Here is a 17,612-nt window from a genome sequence, read left to right as displayed (position 1 = left end):
AAGAATAGGCCCGCAACGCCGTACGCGAACTGCAATATCCCGGAGGCAGGCAGCCGGGGACATTGCAGGAGCCAATGGGGGAGGTTTGTGGTCCCCAAGGCCAGGTACTCTTTTAGGAGTGGGGACCATGGAGCTCCACTCCGAGCTTAACTAAGGTCCTGCCCAGGGGAGGTGGAGGTCCATAGGGCCAAGAATGGCCCATGCAGCCTTGCAAGCCCTGTTCTTCAAGAAACACTTTGGCCCCATGGAGGTGGTGATCCCCAGGGCCTGGGGGTCTGTGAGGTCTCCTAATAATGAAAATAAAAAGCCCCAGGGAGGTGGTGGTCCCCAGGGCTGTGGAAGAGGCAATAAGGGCCTCCCCTGCACTTATTCAATAAGTAGCTCCATGGTGGGGGGGACATTCGGGGCTGCCACATCAGTTTACTGTTCCTTGCCCAGGAGATGGCGGTCCGCCGGCAGGTAGGGTGTACCAAATGGCCACAAGGCTCTACCTCAATAGAACCACAACGCAAACAAATTCATCCCAAGCACTCTATTAAGTAAGTCTTTGATTGAAAAGGTTTCGAACACTCTTTTTTATCTTGATTGACACAAGCACCAAGTCCAAATTCAAATTCCAATATCCCGGAGTGGATGTTCCAACAACTTTTATTTCTTCACATTGAAGTTCAATCAATAGACAACTGGTATCTTCAAACGATGCAGCCAACACGTGTTTCGTCGTGATTATTGTACACACATTGACTTCCTCAGGGCTGCAACCCAAAAGGGAAAATAATATCCATAAATATATAGGACCCCCTCTTCAACCATTGACACTTAGCAAATAGTAAGGTTTAAGAGTAAGTAGTAACAGTAGGTCCCAGTGGAAAATAGAGGAAACTTTGAAAAGAAAAGGAAACCTACACCAATTACCTGCATCACCCATTGCATGTGACACTATAGATTGTCCTTAACCAGACAGACAAAAGGATCATCCACTTTTAAAGTGGTCTAAAATATTTATAAAAATTATGGTCACCTGTTTAATCTGTATATTCCTCATACAAATAGTTCCTTTCGATATTAGGTGCCATCAGAACCTGCAAACGTAATGCAGCATAATCAATTATGTTGCCCAATAATGGCCACATGAGTTAAGACCAAGTCCATCATTGCCAGCCTAGTTCACCATCTAAGAATATTTTAATCCCCACAGCATAGACTTTACCTAAACCCCCTGCTTATATTAAGTCTTGTGTTTGCTTCACCAACACGTATGGAATAACAACTCACGACCACCTGGTGTTTCTAAACACCGTGAACACCCCAAAATATGTTTAAATAATTACCATCTGATCCGTATAATGGTCCAAATCCTGTCTTTACAAATTCAATAATGTTTGGGAATCATCTTATCCACTTCTATATAATGTTATAATCCAAAATCTAAAATGCAAAACCAAAGCAAATTAAGAACACTGATCTTTATTCTTAAATATATTTTTAAATATAATGATTTGGATGGTTAATTTCTGTTTTGTGGTGTGATTTTGAGTCTGTTTACTCCAGAGTACCCAGCTCAGCCAAAAATGCATTTCCTACTTTGCATGTGAAAGAGCTACAACACAGGATACGTAGAACCATAAAGTCACATATCTCATCTAATGTATATGGAACAAAATTATTTTGGTATGACCAAGCATGAGATCAAAGTCTTTTTTGCTGAAAACAAACGTTCAAACTTTCAAATGAATAGAGCTCTACTTTATTTTTTATTGTAATTGAGACAGTTTTCCACAGTTTTTAAAGTGAAAGTTGATTTTTAATGATGGCATAGACTGGGATATTGCGCACACGGTAAACACTCAAAATATTGAATTTTAAATAACGATATGGCAAACTATCTAGTTTTAAATATCGAGTTGACATAATATTGACTTTCAAAAATATATTGGTGCAGAATATCGAAATGCAGGTAAAAAATATTGTTTGTCATAATAGCAAAGTTAGTAATATCGACTGTCATAATATAGTTGTTAAAAATATCGATTTTATTTTAGTGTTCTAAGTGTTAATATATGTGTTAAAAGTAAGTATTATTTTTGTAATGTAAGTTTGAATTAATTAATGTTTACGTAATTTAATTCCGTTGCGCAGTGGGGTTTTATAGGGGACTAGGGTGGGAAGTAATTTAATTATAATATATATATTTTTAATTATTTAGAATTAATTATATGTTAATTCATTTTTGCGTAATTTAATTATGTAGCGGGTTGAAGGTTTATAGTGGAATAGGGTGGGAAGTAATGTAATTGAAATTAATTAATGTTTTAACTAATTAATAATTTAATATTTAATAATGTATATTGTTAATTAAGTAAATTAATGTATTATTGATTATTTATGAATTGATTAATAACAATTAATAATTAATTTGTAATTAGGTTCATTGTGTTAGTTTTTATTTTTAATTTGTAGTTAATTAGATATTAATTATTATTAATTAATTTGTAAATATGTTAATTGTGTACTTTTTTTAGGAGTATGATGAGTGTTGATAGGGGAGTAGGGTAGAATGTACTTTAGTTTTAATGTAATTTGTATTATTTTTTATATTACGTGTATTAAATGTTATATTATAGTATTAATTGTGTGAACTAATTTAGATTTGATGGGTATAAATGTTATTGTTAATTGTAATTAGTTAATTAATTATGTTACTTTATTAAAATTTTACAATATTGTAGGTGACGTTTATAGGGGAAAATGGTGGGAGGTGAGTTCATTTTGAAAAAATATTTACTTGTTAATTATTAATATTTATGTTGCAGGAGTGGGTATATTAAATTCCCCTACGCTATCCAATACTTTTCCTACTGTTACACTTGGTGGAGTGGAAATATTACATTATTCCTACCCGCTATCCAACACTTTCCTTACTGTTGCACTCACTGGAGTGGGAATAGTAATCTTTACCCACCCGCTATCCAACACTTTCTTTACTGTTGCACTCTTTGGAGTGGGAATAGTAAATTTTACCCTCCCGTTATCCAACACTTTCCCTACTGTTGCACTCACTGGAGTGGGAATAGTAATTTTTACCCACCCGCTATCCAACACTTTCCCTACTGTTGCACTCACTTGAGTGGGAATCATAATTTTTACCCTCCCACTATCCAACACTTTCCCTACTGTTACACTTGGTGGAGTGGGAGTAGTACATTATTCCCACCGGCTATCCAACACTTTCACTACTGTTGCACTCACCGGAGTGGGAATAGTAATTTTTAACCACCCGATATCCAATATTTTCCCTACTGTTGACCTCACTGGAGTGGGAATAGTATTTTTTCCCCACACGCTATCCACAACTTTCCCTGCTGTTGCACTCCCAGGAGTTGGAATAGTCATTTTTACCGTCCTGCTATCCAACACTTTCCCTACTGTACCACTCATTGGAGTGGAAATAGTAATTGTATCCTTTACGCTATGCAACGTCTTCAGTATTGATATATTTAATGCAGTGTAAAAGATTATTTTAAAATAAAATGATTATTTTAAAGTTTAACTTACTATATTTATTTAATTTGATATTAATATTATAGGTTTATAAATATATGTAATTATATTTAAAATTATGTTTTTTACATTTAATAATTAAAAATATGAATTATTTTTTAATATTAAGTTCATATATATATAACAAAAAAATGCATGTTTATAGTTTTTTTTACATTACATTTATTATTTATTAATTGTAACGTTCTTTAATTATTTTTAAGTAAAATTTACTTAATTATATATATATATATATTTATTTTATTTTACTTTCAAGACATTTAAAAAACTCGATATTTTAGCAAATTAAAATATTGACAATAATATTTAGGATTCGATATTTTTGTACATATCTGTTTGTAGATAGGAAGCCGATATTCTGTCACTCGATATTTTCTCATCGATATTCTGGCAGCTCGATATTCTGCTCCTCGATATTCTGTCAGTCTGTTTCCAGGTATTATGTCCTGGTGCAAGGTGCCCACTAGTATAGAGGACAGCATATGCCAGGCCAACTTCTCACAGGCATTACACATAGAGGAGGAGGAGTGGGTGTTTAAAGACTGTCTGGGTGAGGCTGTGTTCCCGGTCCAAAGTGCAGGTGTTGTTTCACTTACTCCCCTCCGAAGCTGCCTCTAAAAGAATGTAACTTTATCTGGCATTTCAGAATGACATGTGTTTGATGCAGGCCCCTCAGAATAACATGTGTGTTTGATGCAGGCTCCTCAGAATACCTTGTGTGTTTTATGCAGGCTCCTCAGTATAACATGTGTTTGATGAAGGCTACTCAGAACAACATGTGTGTTTGATACAGGCCCCTCAGAACAACGTGTGTTTGATGCAGGCTCCTCAGAACAACATATGTGTTTGATGCAGGCTCCTCAGTTTAACATGTGTTTGAAGAAGGCTCCTCAGAATAACATTTGCTTGATGCCGGCTCCTCAGAATAACATGTGTGTTTGATACAGTCTCCTCAAAATAACAAGTGTGGTTGTTGCAGGCTCCTCAGAATATTGTGTGTTTGCTGCAGGCATTTTGTGGCACACTTGCTCTGGACCCGGTCGGCTTCATACATCACAGAGTATGTTTCCTCGCTGAGAAAGCCTTCCCTCTGCCCCCTCGAAGCCTTTGAGACCCACAATAGGAGTAAGAATCGCTCCTCGTGAGACTTTGTTTGCTTGTGTGTTTGTTTTGTTTGTTTTGTGTTACAACTCTAAATGCATGCATTTACGTCCAGCTCACAATTATGTTTGTGAGTCTTGAGAGTCACCTAGCCAAAAAATATTGGAGTGTGAGTGACACTTTCTGAAAAATGTATAATATGTTTGCCTCCGAACACAACCTTTATTGATCAATGTGTTTGAGTGAGCCAAAGTGGGCTATAAGACAGCACCTTAAAGCTAAAGCGTTTCATATACAACAAACCAGCACCTTATTACAGAATACAAGTGTGTATTCGTCTGAGGCACAATTTGGTTTGTTCTGTGTTCATAATGGGATTGACATGAAGCATGCAGACATGTGAGAGTCGACACTACGTTACAGGCACGTAAAAAATGTTTGATTGTGACTCTTTCTTCCTCTGTTCCTCCAACAGGTCTTTTTTCCTCGCCTAATTCAGGTTTGAGATACTGCCTTTTGCCGATTTTTGCAACTAGGCCTCACTAATCTAGGTTTGGATGCACGTTAGTGTGTGTAGACCATCCATTTTCCTTTTTCTGGTCCTGATGAAAACCTGGGATTTACCTCGTAAAGGTTGAAACATGTAGACCATTCGCATAGATACTTACGGTCATAATCTCCCATCAGTATCTTCTCAGTGTTTTTATTGTTGTCCAGTTGCTTATGAATAAAGTTTTTTTCAAAAAAAGCTATACCAGGACAATTTTTAACGCCACTTTTTTTGCACTAATCACTCAAAAAACCAGCTCCACTGTAGTTCAGGTGTCGTAGCACACCCTGATGGCACTCGGTCGTCAGGGTGGACCCCAATGATGAAGCATGTCACCGACCAGGTCGGTGAGTGAGGGGTTTTTTAACGAAAGGTTAATACCCCTTTTTGTTCTAAGCACATCCCATTCAGAATCTTCTTTAAGATTTTGATGCAGGCTCCTCAGAATAGAATGTGTGTTTTGTACAGGCTCCTTAGAATACAATGTGTCTTTGGTGCAGGCTCCTCAGAATAATGTGTGTTTGGTATAGGCTCCTCTAAATAATGTGTGTTTGGTGCAGGCTCCTCAGATTAATGTGTGTTTGGTGAAGGCTCCTCAGAATAATGTGTGTTTGGTGCAGGCTCCTCTAAATAATGTGTGTTTGTTGCAGACTCCTCAGAATAATGAGTGTTTGTTGCAGGCTCTAAAGAAGGATGTGTGTTTGGTTCAGGCTCCATAGAATCACATATGTGTTTGGTGCATGATCCGCAGAATTCCAGGTGTGTTTGAGGCAGACTCCTCAGAAGGACGTGTGTTTGGTACAGGCTCCATAGAATCACATGTGTGTTTGGTGCAGGATCTGCACAATGCCAGGTGTGTTTGGGGCAGACTCCTCAGAAGGACATGTGTGTGGTGCAGTCTCCTCAGAATGTTGTGTATTTGTCTGCAGGCTTCTGCTTTGAAAGCAGAACTCTTTAGTCCGGCAAAAGTGTCTCATCAAGCCCTGGGTTCTGCTTTACATTGGGGTACTTACCCATGTTTTGATCATTATGAATGCAGGACTCTAATTGCAAAAATTCCAAATAAAAAACAATGCTAGGCAAATGACAGGTGCTTGACAAGCGGAGACCTGAACGTCTGTGAATTCTTCAGATGGAAATCCCTGTAGAGTGTTCTTCCAAGACCCTGGGTTTTCTTGTTTATTTGGGTGTTTTATGTAGTGCTAACATACCATCTTTTTGTGTGCTTAAGAGGGCTATGTTATACAGACTGTATAAACAAAGCCAAGATGACTATACATGGACATAGTGTGTCCGTTGTAGCTGGTGTTGAAATGATGGCAGTAAATAAAGAACTGCTTGAAGATACGATTTTGACACTAGACAATTGGACCTATGTATGTGTTATCATTAGTCAGCTGGGCTTTATATTCAACAACACTATGGAAATACACCTAATAATAATGATAAAACTACAGTTCCAGAATGCAACATGAAGTTTGTAAAATGCCAGGACTGGGTAAAGGTGTACCAATTGGCATGGAACCATTTGACATAGTGATGGGAATAAAACTGAGGCAAACTTGATTTTATTTGGATGGGTGAGGACACGCTCTTAAAAACTCATCTACTCCTCTAGCCATACTAGAACTAGCAGTACCCGCTGGAGAGCATGCAGAAAGTGTTGCAACAACAAATGCACTGGTATAAATGGGCTTTGCTTGTGCAGGGCTTGTTCAGTTCCTGGCTTCAGTCAACAGCTTTGTGTAAGTATTTTCAGTCCATGCTTACAATTGTTAAGGCATGACTACATGTCCCAGAATGCAACTTTCTTTTTCTATAAAGCATGACATGGGTCCATATAGCAGCTTTGGAAGTCAGTGAAATCTGGTAACGCCTTTTGTTGCCCACTCTACAATTTCTCCATGTCTCCAATTGTTGCTTTGATAATGTCTTCTAGTGGCATTTTTCAATCCAATTGTGACTCTTTCTTCCTCTGTTCCTCCAACAGGTCTTTTTTCCTCGCCTAATTCAGGTTTGAGATACTGCCTTTTGCCGATTTTTGCAACTAGGCCTCACTAATCTAGGTTTGGATGCACGTTAGTGTGTGTAGACCATCCATTTTCCTTTTTCTGGTCCTGATGAAAACCTGGGATTTACCTCGTAAAGGTTGAAACATGTAGACCATTTGCATAGATACTTACGGTCATAATCTCCCATCAGTATCTTCTCAGTGTTTTTATTGTTGTCCAGTTGCTTATGAATAAAGTTTTTTTCAAAAAAGCTATACCAGGACAATTTTTAACGCCACTTTTTTTGCACTAATCACTCAAAAAACCAGCTCCACTGTAGTTCAGGTGTCGTAGCACACCCTGATGGCACTCGGTCGTCAGGGTGGACCCCAATGATGAAGCATGTCACCGACCAGGTCGGTGAGTGAGGGGTTTTTTAACGAAAGGTTAATACCCCTTTTTGTTCTAAGCACATCCCATTCAGAATCTTCTTTAAGATTTTGATGCAGGCTCCTCAGAATAGAATGTGTGTTTTGTACAGGCTCCTTAGAATACAATGTGTCTTTGGTGCAGGCTCCTCAGAATAATGTGTGTTTGGTATAGGCTCCTCTAAATAATGTGTGTTTGGTGCAGGCTCCTCAGATTAATGTGTGTTTGGTGAAGGCTCCTCAGAATAATGTGTGTTTGGTGCAGGCTCCTCTAAATAATGTGTGTTTGTTGCAGACTCCTCAGAATAATGAGTGTTTGTTGCAGGCTCTAAAGAAGGATGTGTGTTTGGTTCAGGCTCCATAGAATCACATATGTGTTTGGTGCATGATCCGCAGAATTCCAGGTGTGTTTGAGGCAGACTCCTCCGAAGGACGTGTGTTTGGTACAGGCTCCATAGAATCACATGTGTGTTTGGTGCAGGATCCGCACAATGCCAGGTGTGTTTGGGGCAGACTCCTCAGAAGGACATGTGTGTGGTGCAGTCTCCTCAGAATGTTGTGTATTTGTCTGCAGGCTTCTGCTTTGAAAGCAGAACTCTTTAGTCCGGCAAAAGTGTCTCATCAAGCCCTGGGTTCTGCTTTACATTGGGGTACTTACCCATGTTTTGATCATTATGAATGCAGGACTCTAATTGCAAAAATTCCAAATAAAAAACAATGCCAGGCAAATGACAGGTGCTTGACAAGCGGAGACCTGAACGTCTGTGAATTCTTCAGATGGAAATCCCTGTAGAGTGTTCTTCCAAGACCCTGGGTTTTCTTGTTTATTTGGGTGTTTTATGTAGTGCTAACATACCATCTTTTTGTGTGCTTAAGAGGGCTATGTTATACAGACTGTATAAATAAAGCCAAGATGACTATACATGGACATAGTGTGTCCGTTGTAGCTGGTGTTGAAATGATGGCAGTAAATAAAGAACTGCTTGAAGATACGATTTTGACACTAGACAATTGGACCTATGTATGTGTTATCATTAGTCAGCTGGGCTTTATATTCAACAACACTATGGAAATACACCTAATAATAATGATAAAACTACAGTTCCAGAATGCAACATGAAGTTTGTAAAATGCCAGGACTGGGTAAAGGTGTACCAATTGGCATAGAACCATTTGACATAGTGATGGGAATAAAACTGAGGCAAACTTGATTTTATTTGGATGGGTGAGGACACGCTCTTAAAAACTCATCTACTCCTCTAGCCATACTAGAACTAGCAGTACCCGCTGGAGAGCATGCAGAAAGTGTTGCAACAACAAATGCACTGGTATAAATGGGCTTTGCTTGTGCAGGGCTTGTTCAGTTCCTGGCTTCAGTCAACAGCTTTGTGTAAGTATTTTCAGTCCATGCTTACAATTGTTAAGGCATGACTACATGTCCCAGAATGCAACTTTCGTTTTCTATAAAGCATGACATGGGTCCATATAGCAGCTTTGGAAGTCAGTGAAATCTGGTAACGCCTTTTGTTGCCCACTCTACAATTTTTCCATGTCTCCAATTGTTGCTTTGATAATGTCTTCTAGTGGCATTTTTCAATCCAATGTTGAAGCGTACTGTACTGGATTGATACTGAGAACCATGGACCCAGAGTTCTAAAAACCATATATCGCTCTCTAGGCACTGGCGATGGGGTCCAGTCCTAAAGTCTCCTCAGAAAAAAGACAGAGCCCTGAGGAAAAGTTAAATTTGGCAAATGTGGGAGTAGGATTGATGCACAACCACACACACAATAATGCAGGACCTCAGTGCATGGTATTCACCGGACTGCAGTCTTAGGAAATCCCTCTTACCAGGCTGTTACTCCTACCTATATGCCTTTCATCACACTGTGAAGTTTGAAGTCTCTTATACCTTCCACACAGTTATCTGATAGGAGTCAGCACAGCACACACACCGATGTCAGAGCTTGGAGAAAAGGTGTCAGAGCCTTTGAAGTAGGTCAGTCAATCCAGTGCTTAATTTTAGAAAAAAAAGTAAGAACAAAACTACCAGACTATTTGAAGCCCCAAAACTATACGAATGCCTTTTAGAGGATGGTAATATTTGTTTTTCATGTATATTGATTTAACAAAAAAACAGTTGTTCTGCTCATCTCTAAATAGCACAAACAGCATCACCATGTGGCAGCTGCCATAAGGGCCAGCGTTGACAATTGAGTACCAGAAACCACCAGAAACTACTAGCTCAAATTAAGCACTGTATCAATCTTCCCCACTATAGAGGGTACTCAACCTATACACCTCACTCACAGGCAAGCGATTATAACATGGGAACTGAACACATTTAGATATTTAGGGATCCTGGATTTCCATAAATGCAAAGATATACTAGAGGGCAATCTAGGGGCCTCAATTCGCACTGAGGCCACACATTGCTTTCCAGCGTAGTTTGACTCTTGCCCAGTGGGTTGAGTGGCAGTTGCCAAAATTATCTTGCTGCCCAGATTGTTTTATCTCTTTATTAACCATTCACACTTGAAGAGCTGGATGACCTCTTGGGGAAAATTATATTGAGGCATGGAAGATGATGAATCCTGCTGTCCAAGTTGAAAATACTCCTACAGGAGGACTAGGGACCCCATATATGGAACATTATTTTCCTAACTCAGTTGGCTAATCTTGTGGCTATCTGGGCGTAACACTGATGAATGTCAGTACAGACTAGAAACCATACAAAATGATATTTAATATAATGCAGAATAATTGCAAACTCATAGCTCACTTCCCAGAATACTAAAAATTGCGCTACATGTTTAGAGTGTGGCATGTCAGAAAACAGACAGAACCCCAATATGAACTTGTCATACACCTAAGGAATGGAGTTAGTACAATAATAAAGACATGGCCACAGGGACACAGTAGGTATATTTGCAGACGGTGACCTATGTAATTTGAGATATCATCAGTGATGTCACAAACCAAGTCATGAGTGATGTACTGTATAAGGTCATTGGCAGTGCTTTTCTGGGCATAAGTTATAGTTAGCTCACTGCTGAACTTCACTTATTTTGTAAGAGTGAAATCTCTGTCCAAAAATAAGGTCCCTGTAACCTTTGCTTTTTTCAGTGAACTGCTAGGGTTCTTGTAAATCCCATTTCCTAACTATAACGTCTCTGTAACCTTTGGTTTTTTTCAGTGAATTTCTAAATTTTTTCAAACTTTTTTCCTAACTACAACGTTCCTAAGTGAAATTCTATGTTTTTTTAACTAGTAGTCGCGTTTGCAGAGTGTTGGAGAAAATGGGTGGTCCCTCTACCTGCTCTCAGGAATCCTACTGTAAGAGACCTATTGGAGGAAAACCGGAGGGCTTCTTGGCCTCCAAAGGTCCTTCAGCAGCCAAGGAGCCTTCATCTTCCAAGCAGTAGTGTGTCAGGAGGTATATTTGCAGAGTGGTGGAGAAAGGGTGTGGCCTCAGAAAATTTGTCAGCAATCAGGTTGTGTGTGAATTACTGGAGGTAACAGGAGGGCGCGTCGGACCCCAAGGATTGTCTAGAGCCAATGGGGTTTCATCACCCAACAAGCAGTGCACAAGGAGACGCGTTTCCAGAGTGGTGGAGAAAGGGGGCATGGCCCTTGAAGAACTCTCAACAATCATGCTATGTGGGACTTACTGGAGGTAACAGGAGGAGTTATTGGCCCGCAAAGACCATCTGGAGCCAAGGGGACTTCATCCCCCTACCAGAAGTACAAGAGGAGGCGCAATTTAAGAGTATTGGGGAAAGGGGGCATGACCTCAAAAGACCTCTCAGCAATCCCACTGTGTGGGACTTACTGCAGGCAACAGGAGGGAGCTAGCATTGTTTTTGGACGGTCGGACCTGCTAAACATGCCGCTCCTTCTGTCCAAAAGCAGTTTTACTCTGCTTTCAGCAAGCAAGAGCATTTGTAACGTTCTCGCTTGCTGAAAGAGGAGCAGCATTTGGTAAGGCTTGACGAGAGCAAGAATAGGCCCGCAACGCCGTACGCGAACTGCAATATCCCGGAGGCAGGCAGCCGGGGACATTGCAGGAGCCAATGGGGGAGGTTTGTGGTCCCCAAGGCCAGGTACTCTTTTAGGAGTGGGGACCATGGAGCTCCACTCCGAGCTTAACTAAGGTCCTGCCCAGGGGAGGTGGAGGTCCATAGGGCCAAGAATGGCCCATGCAGCCTTGCAAGCCCTGTTCTTCAAGAAACACTTTGGCCCCATGGAGGTGGTGATCCCCAGGGCCTGGGGGTCTGTGAGGTCTCCTAATAATGAAAATAAAAAGCCCCAGGGAGGTGGTGGTCCCCAGGGCTGTGGAAGAGGCAATAAGGGCCTCCCCTGCACTTATTCAATAAGTAGCTCCATGGTGGGGGGGACATTCGGGGCTGCCACATCAGTTTACTGTTCCTTGCCCAGGAGATGGCGGTCCGCCGGCAGGTAGGGTGTACCAAATGGGCATCCCTGCATAATTAAAAAACATGCCTCTGGAATTTTGGTCTTCCCAAGAGCTTCTTTTAAAAGATGCGCTGGTATCCACGCATATTTTTTCAACCCCTTGCAAGCGGCGCACGTTTTCACGCTGTGTGGGCGATTTGAATAGTGGGTGGGATTCGGACAGCCTGCATTCATCCTCCGCACATGCCCACCATGACGTCAGATGACTGGGGGCGGTCCAAAGCATGCAAGGGGTTAAAATCATCCAAAAATATTTATGGCAAAATAAAAAAAAATGCTTTTAAACCCTAGCCCCTTTTCTTTACTCTTCACAGTTAGCTTAGACTTAGCTCAAGCCTAGTCCCAAAATGGCTATCTACACCTCCTGGTTGTAGTGTTGGCAGCCAATCAAATTTAAGTAGGATCCATAAGTCAACTGCAAGTAGTCATGTCACCATATATCTAGATATTTTAAAGTTAAATATATAAAAAGCTGCCAAAAGGGATTTACATCAAATAAGAGCACACTTTCAGGACCAATATCTAACTTTTTGAAAAATTTGGATTAATTCAGTTTAGCTTTTCAGACTCTAGTCACATTCAAAAAATGAAAAATGTAGGACCCTGCTTGACGGATCACCCTGAAAATTCCAACACGGCAGCTGAACTAAAAAGGAAACGTTTTGGGACAATTTAATAGATTCATCAGCTAAGTGGTTGGCAAAACAAAAAAAAATGTTCATATGGAAACTTTGGTCCTAACCATAACTACCTACTGGTTATTCACTGAGAGAAAAACAAATGTTAAAGTTACCTTATAATTAGGTGGAATGGCTTCTTAAAACACAACATAATAAAAAAAACTGTGAAATTCCTCAGTTATAGTTATCTGAACTAACTCTAAATGCACCTCACCATGCACTGCTTATAATCTTACATATTACATCACTCATGACATGTTCAATGACTTAATTGATGACATCACTGATGACATCTCAAAATATATCATTTATTACATTAGTTATGGCAGCACTAATGATGTCATCCACTATTCTGCACAAACAAGTGCAAACTTTGCAATATGTAAATAGGTAGCAAACGCTATACATTCATGTAAGCATAAACTACATTCATACTGTTCTCACCTTCTTAAAGGCTTACTTTCATCTGAACATCAGAGCTCGTAATGTATTGCATTAAATCTCTCAAAGATCTTTCTCCCTGGTGGCATGTGTGCCTAATCGGTACTTCAAATGTAAATCGTTATGTCAGACCCACAGAGTGACATATGTTGTCAAGATAACAAGGAAAGATAGAGACAGGAGGCAGAAGAATTCACAAGCAGACTATACATGTACAGGATACAAGTACAGATCAGGATAAGACTCAAGAGTACACACAGTGTATTTCCTAGGATTCTCTGTTCTAACTGCCCAGCTATATGGCTGAGAACAGAGGCAGCGGTACGCTATATACACCGCATTCAGGCAAGCACCTGGCAGGTCTTGAGCACCATAAGACATAAGATCCAAATTGATGATAATCTTTCTCCTCCTACAGGTACACCAATTGATGTGGCCATGCTTTCCAGTGCAACACAGACACATGGATGTAATGTGGAAGGCACAAGTATGTGCATTGAAGAGCACAGTGAGCAGTGCTAGAGAGACCCTGGAAAGTTGCATGTTTTCTCTTCTTTTGGGAAGGTGAGCATCTGACAACTTCAATAGAGTGAGGAACAAACAATGCAGCACTTCACCTGTTAGTGTGGAGGAGCACACACAAATGTTAAGACTGTGAGGCAAGAGAATAAGACTGGTGCAGACATTCACATGGAGGTAACTTTGCATTTGTTGATTTGGTGCAACTGTCACTTAGTGTGGGCAAGGACATGCCAATATAGCCTATCTATGTACAATATGTACAATCATAATTCCCTTTTGTGAGTTTATTTCTTTTAGCCTGCTGATCCACTTATTTGTCCATATTTTATTTAAGCCACACCTAGCTTCATGAGGCTTGATTAAGAGTTCCGTGTGACTAAAAGTCCGCCATATTTTAGGTTGTTTTGATGACTAATAAGCAGAAGAATTGTCTCTCTTGACTTCATAATTCTGATTAATAATGTTAGAAATAGTCATTAAATTTAAATTTACAATGTAATCATTTACTTGCTGACTCTCATGCAAAGTACCCAAAGTCAATCTACTTTAAAACTTGTCTCATCTTTCATTTTAGACTTTGTAACCAATAATGTTTTATTTATTTTCAGATGGGAGATATCAATCAAAGTTACGGGGCAGAATTTGTTCTTGTAGGGTTCTCTGATCTTTCCAACTGGCGAGTTCCCATCTTTGTTGGATTCCTGGTGTTGTATCTAATAGCTGTTTCTGGTAACCTTACTGTCATATCTGTCATTTACTCAGAGTCACAACTTCACACACCCATGTACTTCTTTCTTACAAACCTGTCTTTTGTAGACATCTCTTACGCTTCTGTCACGATCCCAAAAATGCTGGCCTGCTTCTTTGTTTCAAAAACACGAATTACTCTTAAGGAATGCCTGCTGCAGGTGTACTTTTTCATAGCCATGATTGCAATAGAATTCCTTCTGCTCACCATCATGTCTTTTGATCGCTATGTCGCTATTTGCTATCCATTACAGTATACAATGATCATGAATAGATCTGTGTGCCTGCGTATGGCCACCGGAGCATGGATTTTAGGCTTCCTGGAGCCAATATTTCACACTGTTCTTTTATCCACATTCTCCTTCTGTAAGACTCATGAAATTAACCACTTCTTCTGTGACATTGCTGCCCTGCTGACACTTTCCTGCACCAGCACTCGTACCATTGAAACAATGACTTTCATCCTTGCCGTGATATTGGTAATATTCTCATGGATTTTAATTATCAGTTCATACATCAAAATCATCTCAGCTATTCTGAAAATGCAGACCACTACCCAGAGGCAAAAGGCCTTCTCCACCTGTGCCTCTCACCTCACAGTTGTTATTTTATTTTACGGAGCCCTCATGTTTGTCTATGTAAGGCCAATCTCGATGTACTCAGTAAGTGAGAGCAAACTGTTCTTCTTGGTCTACAATGGAGTAGTCCCTTTGTGCAACCCCATAATCTACACTCTTAAAAACAAAGAGTTCAAAGATGCTTTGAAAAGAAGAACAGGTGGAAGATCACAGAATAAGAAATGAGCCTGAGATACAATTATATTGTGCAATATATTTATTGCATATTTATTTGTTATGATTTTTGTTTTACACTCAAAATACATGGATCAATATTAGGATTTATGGGTTATAAAGGTTTGTTCTAGCCTAACAGGCCAGGGCAGGCATGGGTGCATACATAACTTCAGGCATTGCATAATGGGAGGCAGTCTGTATATTAAATAAGGGCTCATATTAAAAGAGAGGTCTATCTTTTTCCTTATGTATGGGTTAGATTTGATGCTCACAGTTGTATTTTCTAAATTAGTAATGAACATCTGAGTGGATATTGCCAAAGACAAGGCTTGCATAGTTTAAAGTGTACCATGAGGACAGTAGGTTTCAGGTAAATACATTAGAACATGTGTATACAATGGCATGTGTTTCTGTTCTTAAAATCAACACTAAACATGGCTCTGCATGTGCACCTTCTAAATTACCATCCTGAACACAATAGACCTGATTCACAAACTGCACTTTTGTAGTTCATTTTATAATACTACCTAATGTACAACAAAGCATACTACGTTTTGCAGATTTTGCCTATACTTCTATGTGCTGTGTTGTCTTCCCCATCTGCTCCTGTAAGTATAGATTTAAATCACAAATGTAAGGTGGACACAGGGGAGTGGGTAAAAAACAGAAGAATACTTACTACCAAATGGGATGCTATTAGAGAGGAGTAGGAAAGGGTTAGGTGGGCCAGCGAAGGGTTTAGGGAGGGACGTCACCCAAGAGTAAGTAACTTGCATTACTCTGGGGCTAGAGACATATACCTTAAAATTTTTAAAGTAATTGTATTGTAATTTGTGAGTAGAATGCTGAAAGTATTAAACTTACTTCAAAGTATAAACATACTCAATAGTGACTCAGGCCCTGTAGAGAGATGAACAATGTTTACTCAAATCTGCAAATAACCTTAGTAGGACAAGGAGAAGTTGACTTCTGCAAACTAGTTAAGTAAAAGGTTGCAGCAACTATTGATTATAAAATATATATTGTTTTTCACAGATGTATAGAGTTTTAGAAAGGAGAATCAGGCTCATGCAAATCAGAAAATGTTTGTGGATAGCACTGAATAAACTGCATCTGTTTAACCGACATTTCTGTAAATAGGTTGCAGGGTCCCTAATGCGGATTGGGGAACTGGCTTGGAGAGTCATATCCCTAATGGTGGGAGGTACACTCTACTGAATTTAGGTATGAGGGACATAGAGTGAAGTTCTTCAATGGTAGAAACTATAGTAGGGAGGTATCTATACAACCCAGAAGAGTGTGGGTTGAGTTGCATGGACAGTTGGATACTGTCTCATCAGTATCAGGAGGGTGATGTGGGATACTTTTGCAAGCCAGAGAATTTTGGAGTGAAGGGTAGCTTGGTTAACACATGTGCTGGACTGTGTGACCTGATTGGTGGAGAGCATAAGATAACACCCAGTGGAGTATGAGTTACCTAACCCTGGGGAGCTTGCACTGTAAGAAGCATATTTGGTGTATTCCAGATGGTCTAATGAGGGTTTTGGGGGTGATTCTGAAGGGGGGGGGGCTGTGTCCTAGGGTGCCCAAATCCCAGTTCCACGAGTGAGCATCAGAGGGAGGCTTAGTCTATACCGGGTTGCTATCCCCTGACAGTTGCCAGTGGAAGGACCAATTGGTCAGGAATTGCCAGCTCTGGGGGAGGACTGACCATAGTGAGGCCACTTCTGGCTGGGTTTTGTTCATTCACTGTTAATTGGACAGGAAGCTGGGGGTCTAGATCACTGACAAAATATCGAGGAACAGAATATTGAGGTATCAAAATATCGACACAAAAATATTGAAGTAAAGAATATCAACATCCTATCTACATCATGGTAAGTACAAAAATACCAGGGGAAAAAAATCGATGTCTGAATTATAGTAGAAAAAAATATTGTTTTTTTTAATGTTAAGAAAATAATGTAAAATAAAGTAAATAATAAATATAATTAAATGAAACAGTTAAACATATTAAAACATGTTTAAAAATAATAACTAATACTATTCCCACTCCAGTGAGTGCAACAGTAGGGAAAGTGTTAGATAGCGTGGGGGTGAAAATTGCTATTCCCACTCCAGTGAGTACAACAGTAGGGAAAGTTATGGATAGTGTAGGGGTAAGAATTACTATTCCCACTCCAGTGATTGCAACAGTAGGGAAAGCGTTGGATAGCGTAGAGGTAAAAATTACTGTTCCCACTCCAGTGAGTGCAACAGTAGGGGACATGTTGGATAGTGTAGGGGTAAAAATGACTATTCCCACTCCAAAGAATGCAACA

At 39.8% G+C, this 17,612-nt stretch overlaps 1 protein-coding gene across 1 annotated transcript in view; it reads left to right on the top strand.

The window, feature by feature from the left end:
- Nucleotides 1-15,300, top strand: part of LOC147700716 (olfactory receptor 5J3-like) — a 35,162-nt gene extending 19,862 nt beyond the window's left edge. Inside the window, exons 2-3 of the mRNA XM_086929194.1 lie at nt 13,647-13,715; nt 14,513-15,300. Coding sequence (XP_086785320.1) covers nt 13,647-13,715; nt 14,513-15,300 — 857 coding nt within the window. The remainder of the gene's footprint in view (nt 1-13,646; nt 13,716-14,512) is intronic.
- Nucleotides 15,301-17,612: the final 2,312 nt, after the last annotated feature.

Source organism: Lissotriton vulgaris, chromosome 7 (assembly GCF_964263255.1).
Source record: "Lissotriton vulgaris chromosome 7, aLisVul1.2, whole genome shotgun sequence".
NCBI classification, from domain to species: Eukaryota; Metazoa; Chordata; class Amphibia; order Caudata; family Salamandridae; genus Lissotriton; species Lissotriton vulgaris.
Note: the sequence above shows the minus strand (reverse complement) of the source record. Positions and strands in the feature narration are given on the sequence as shown.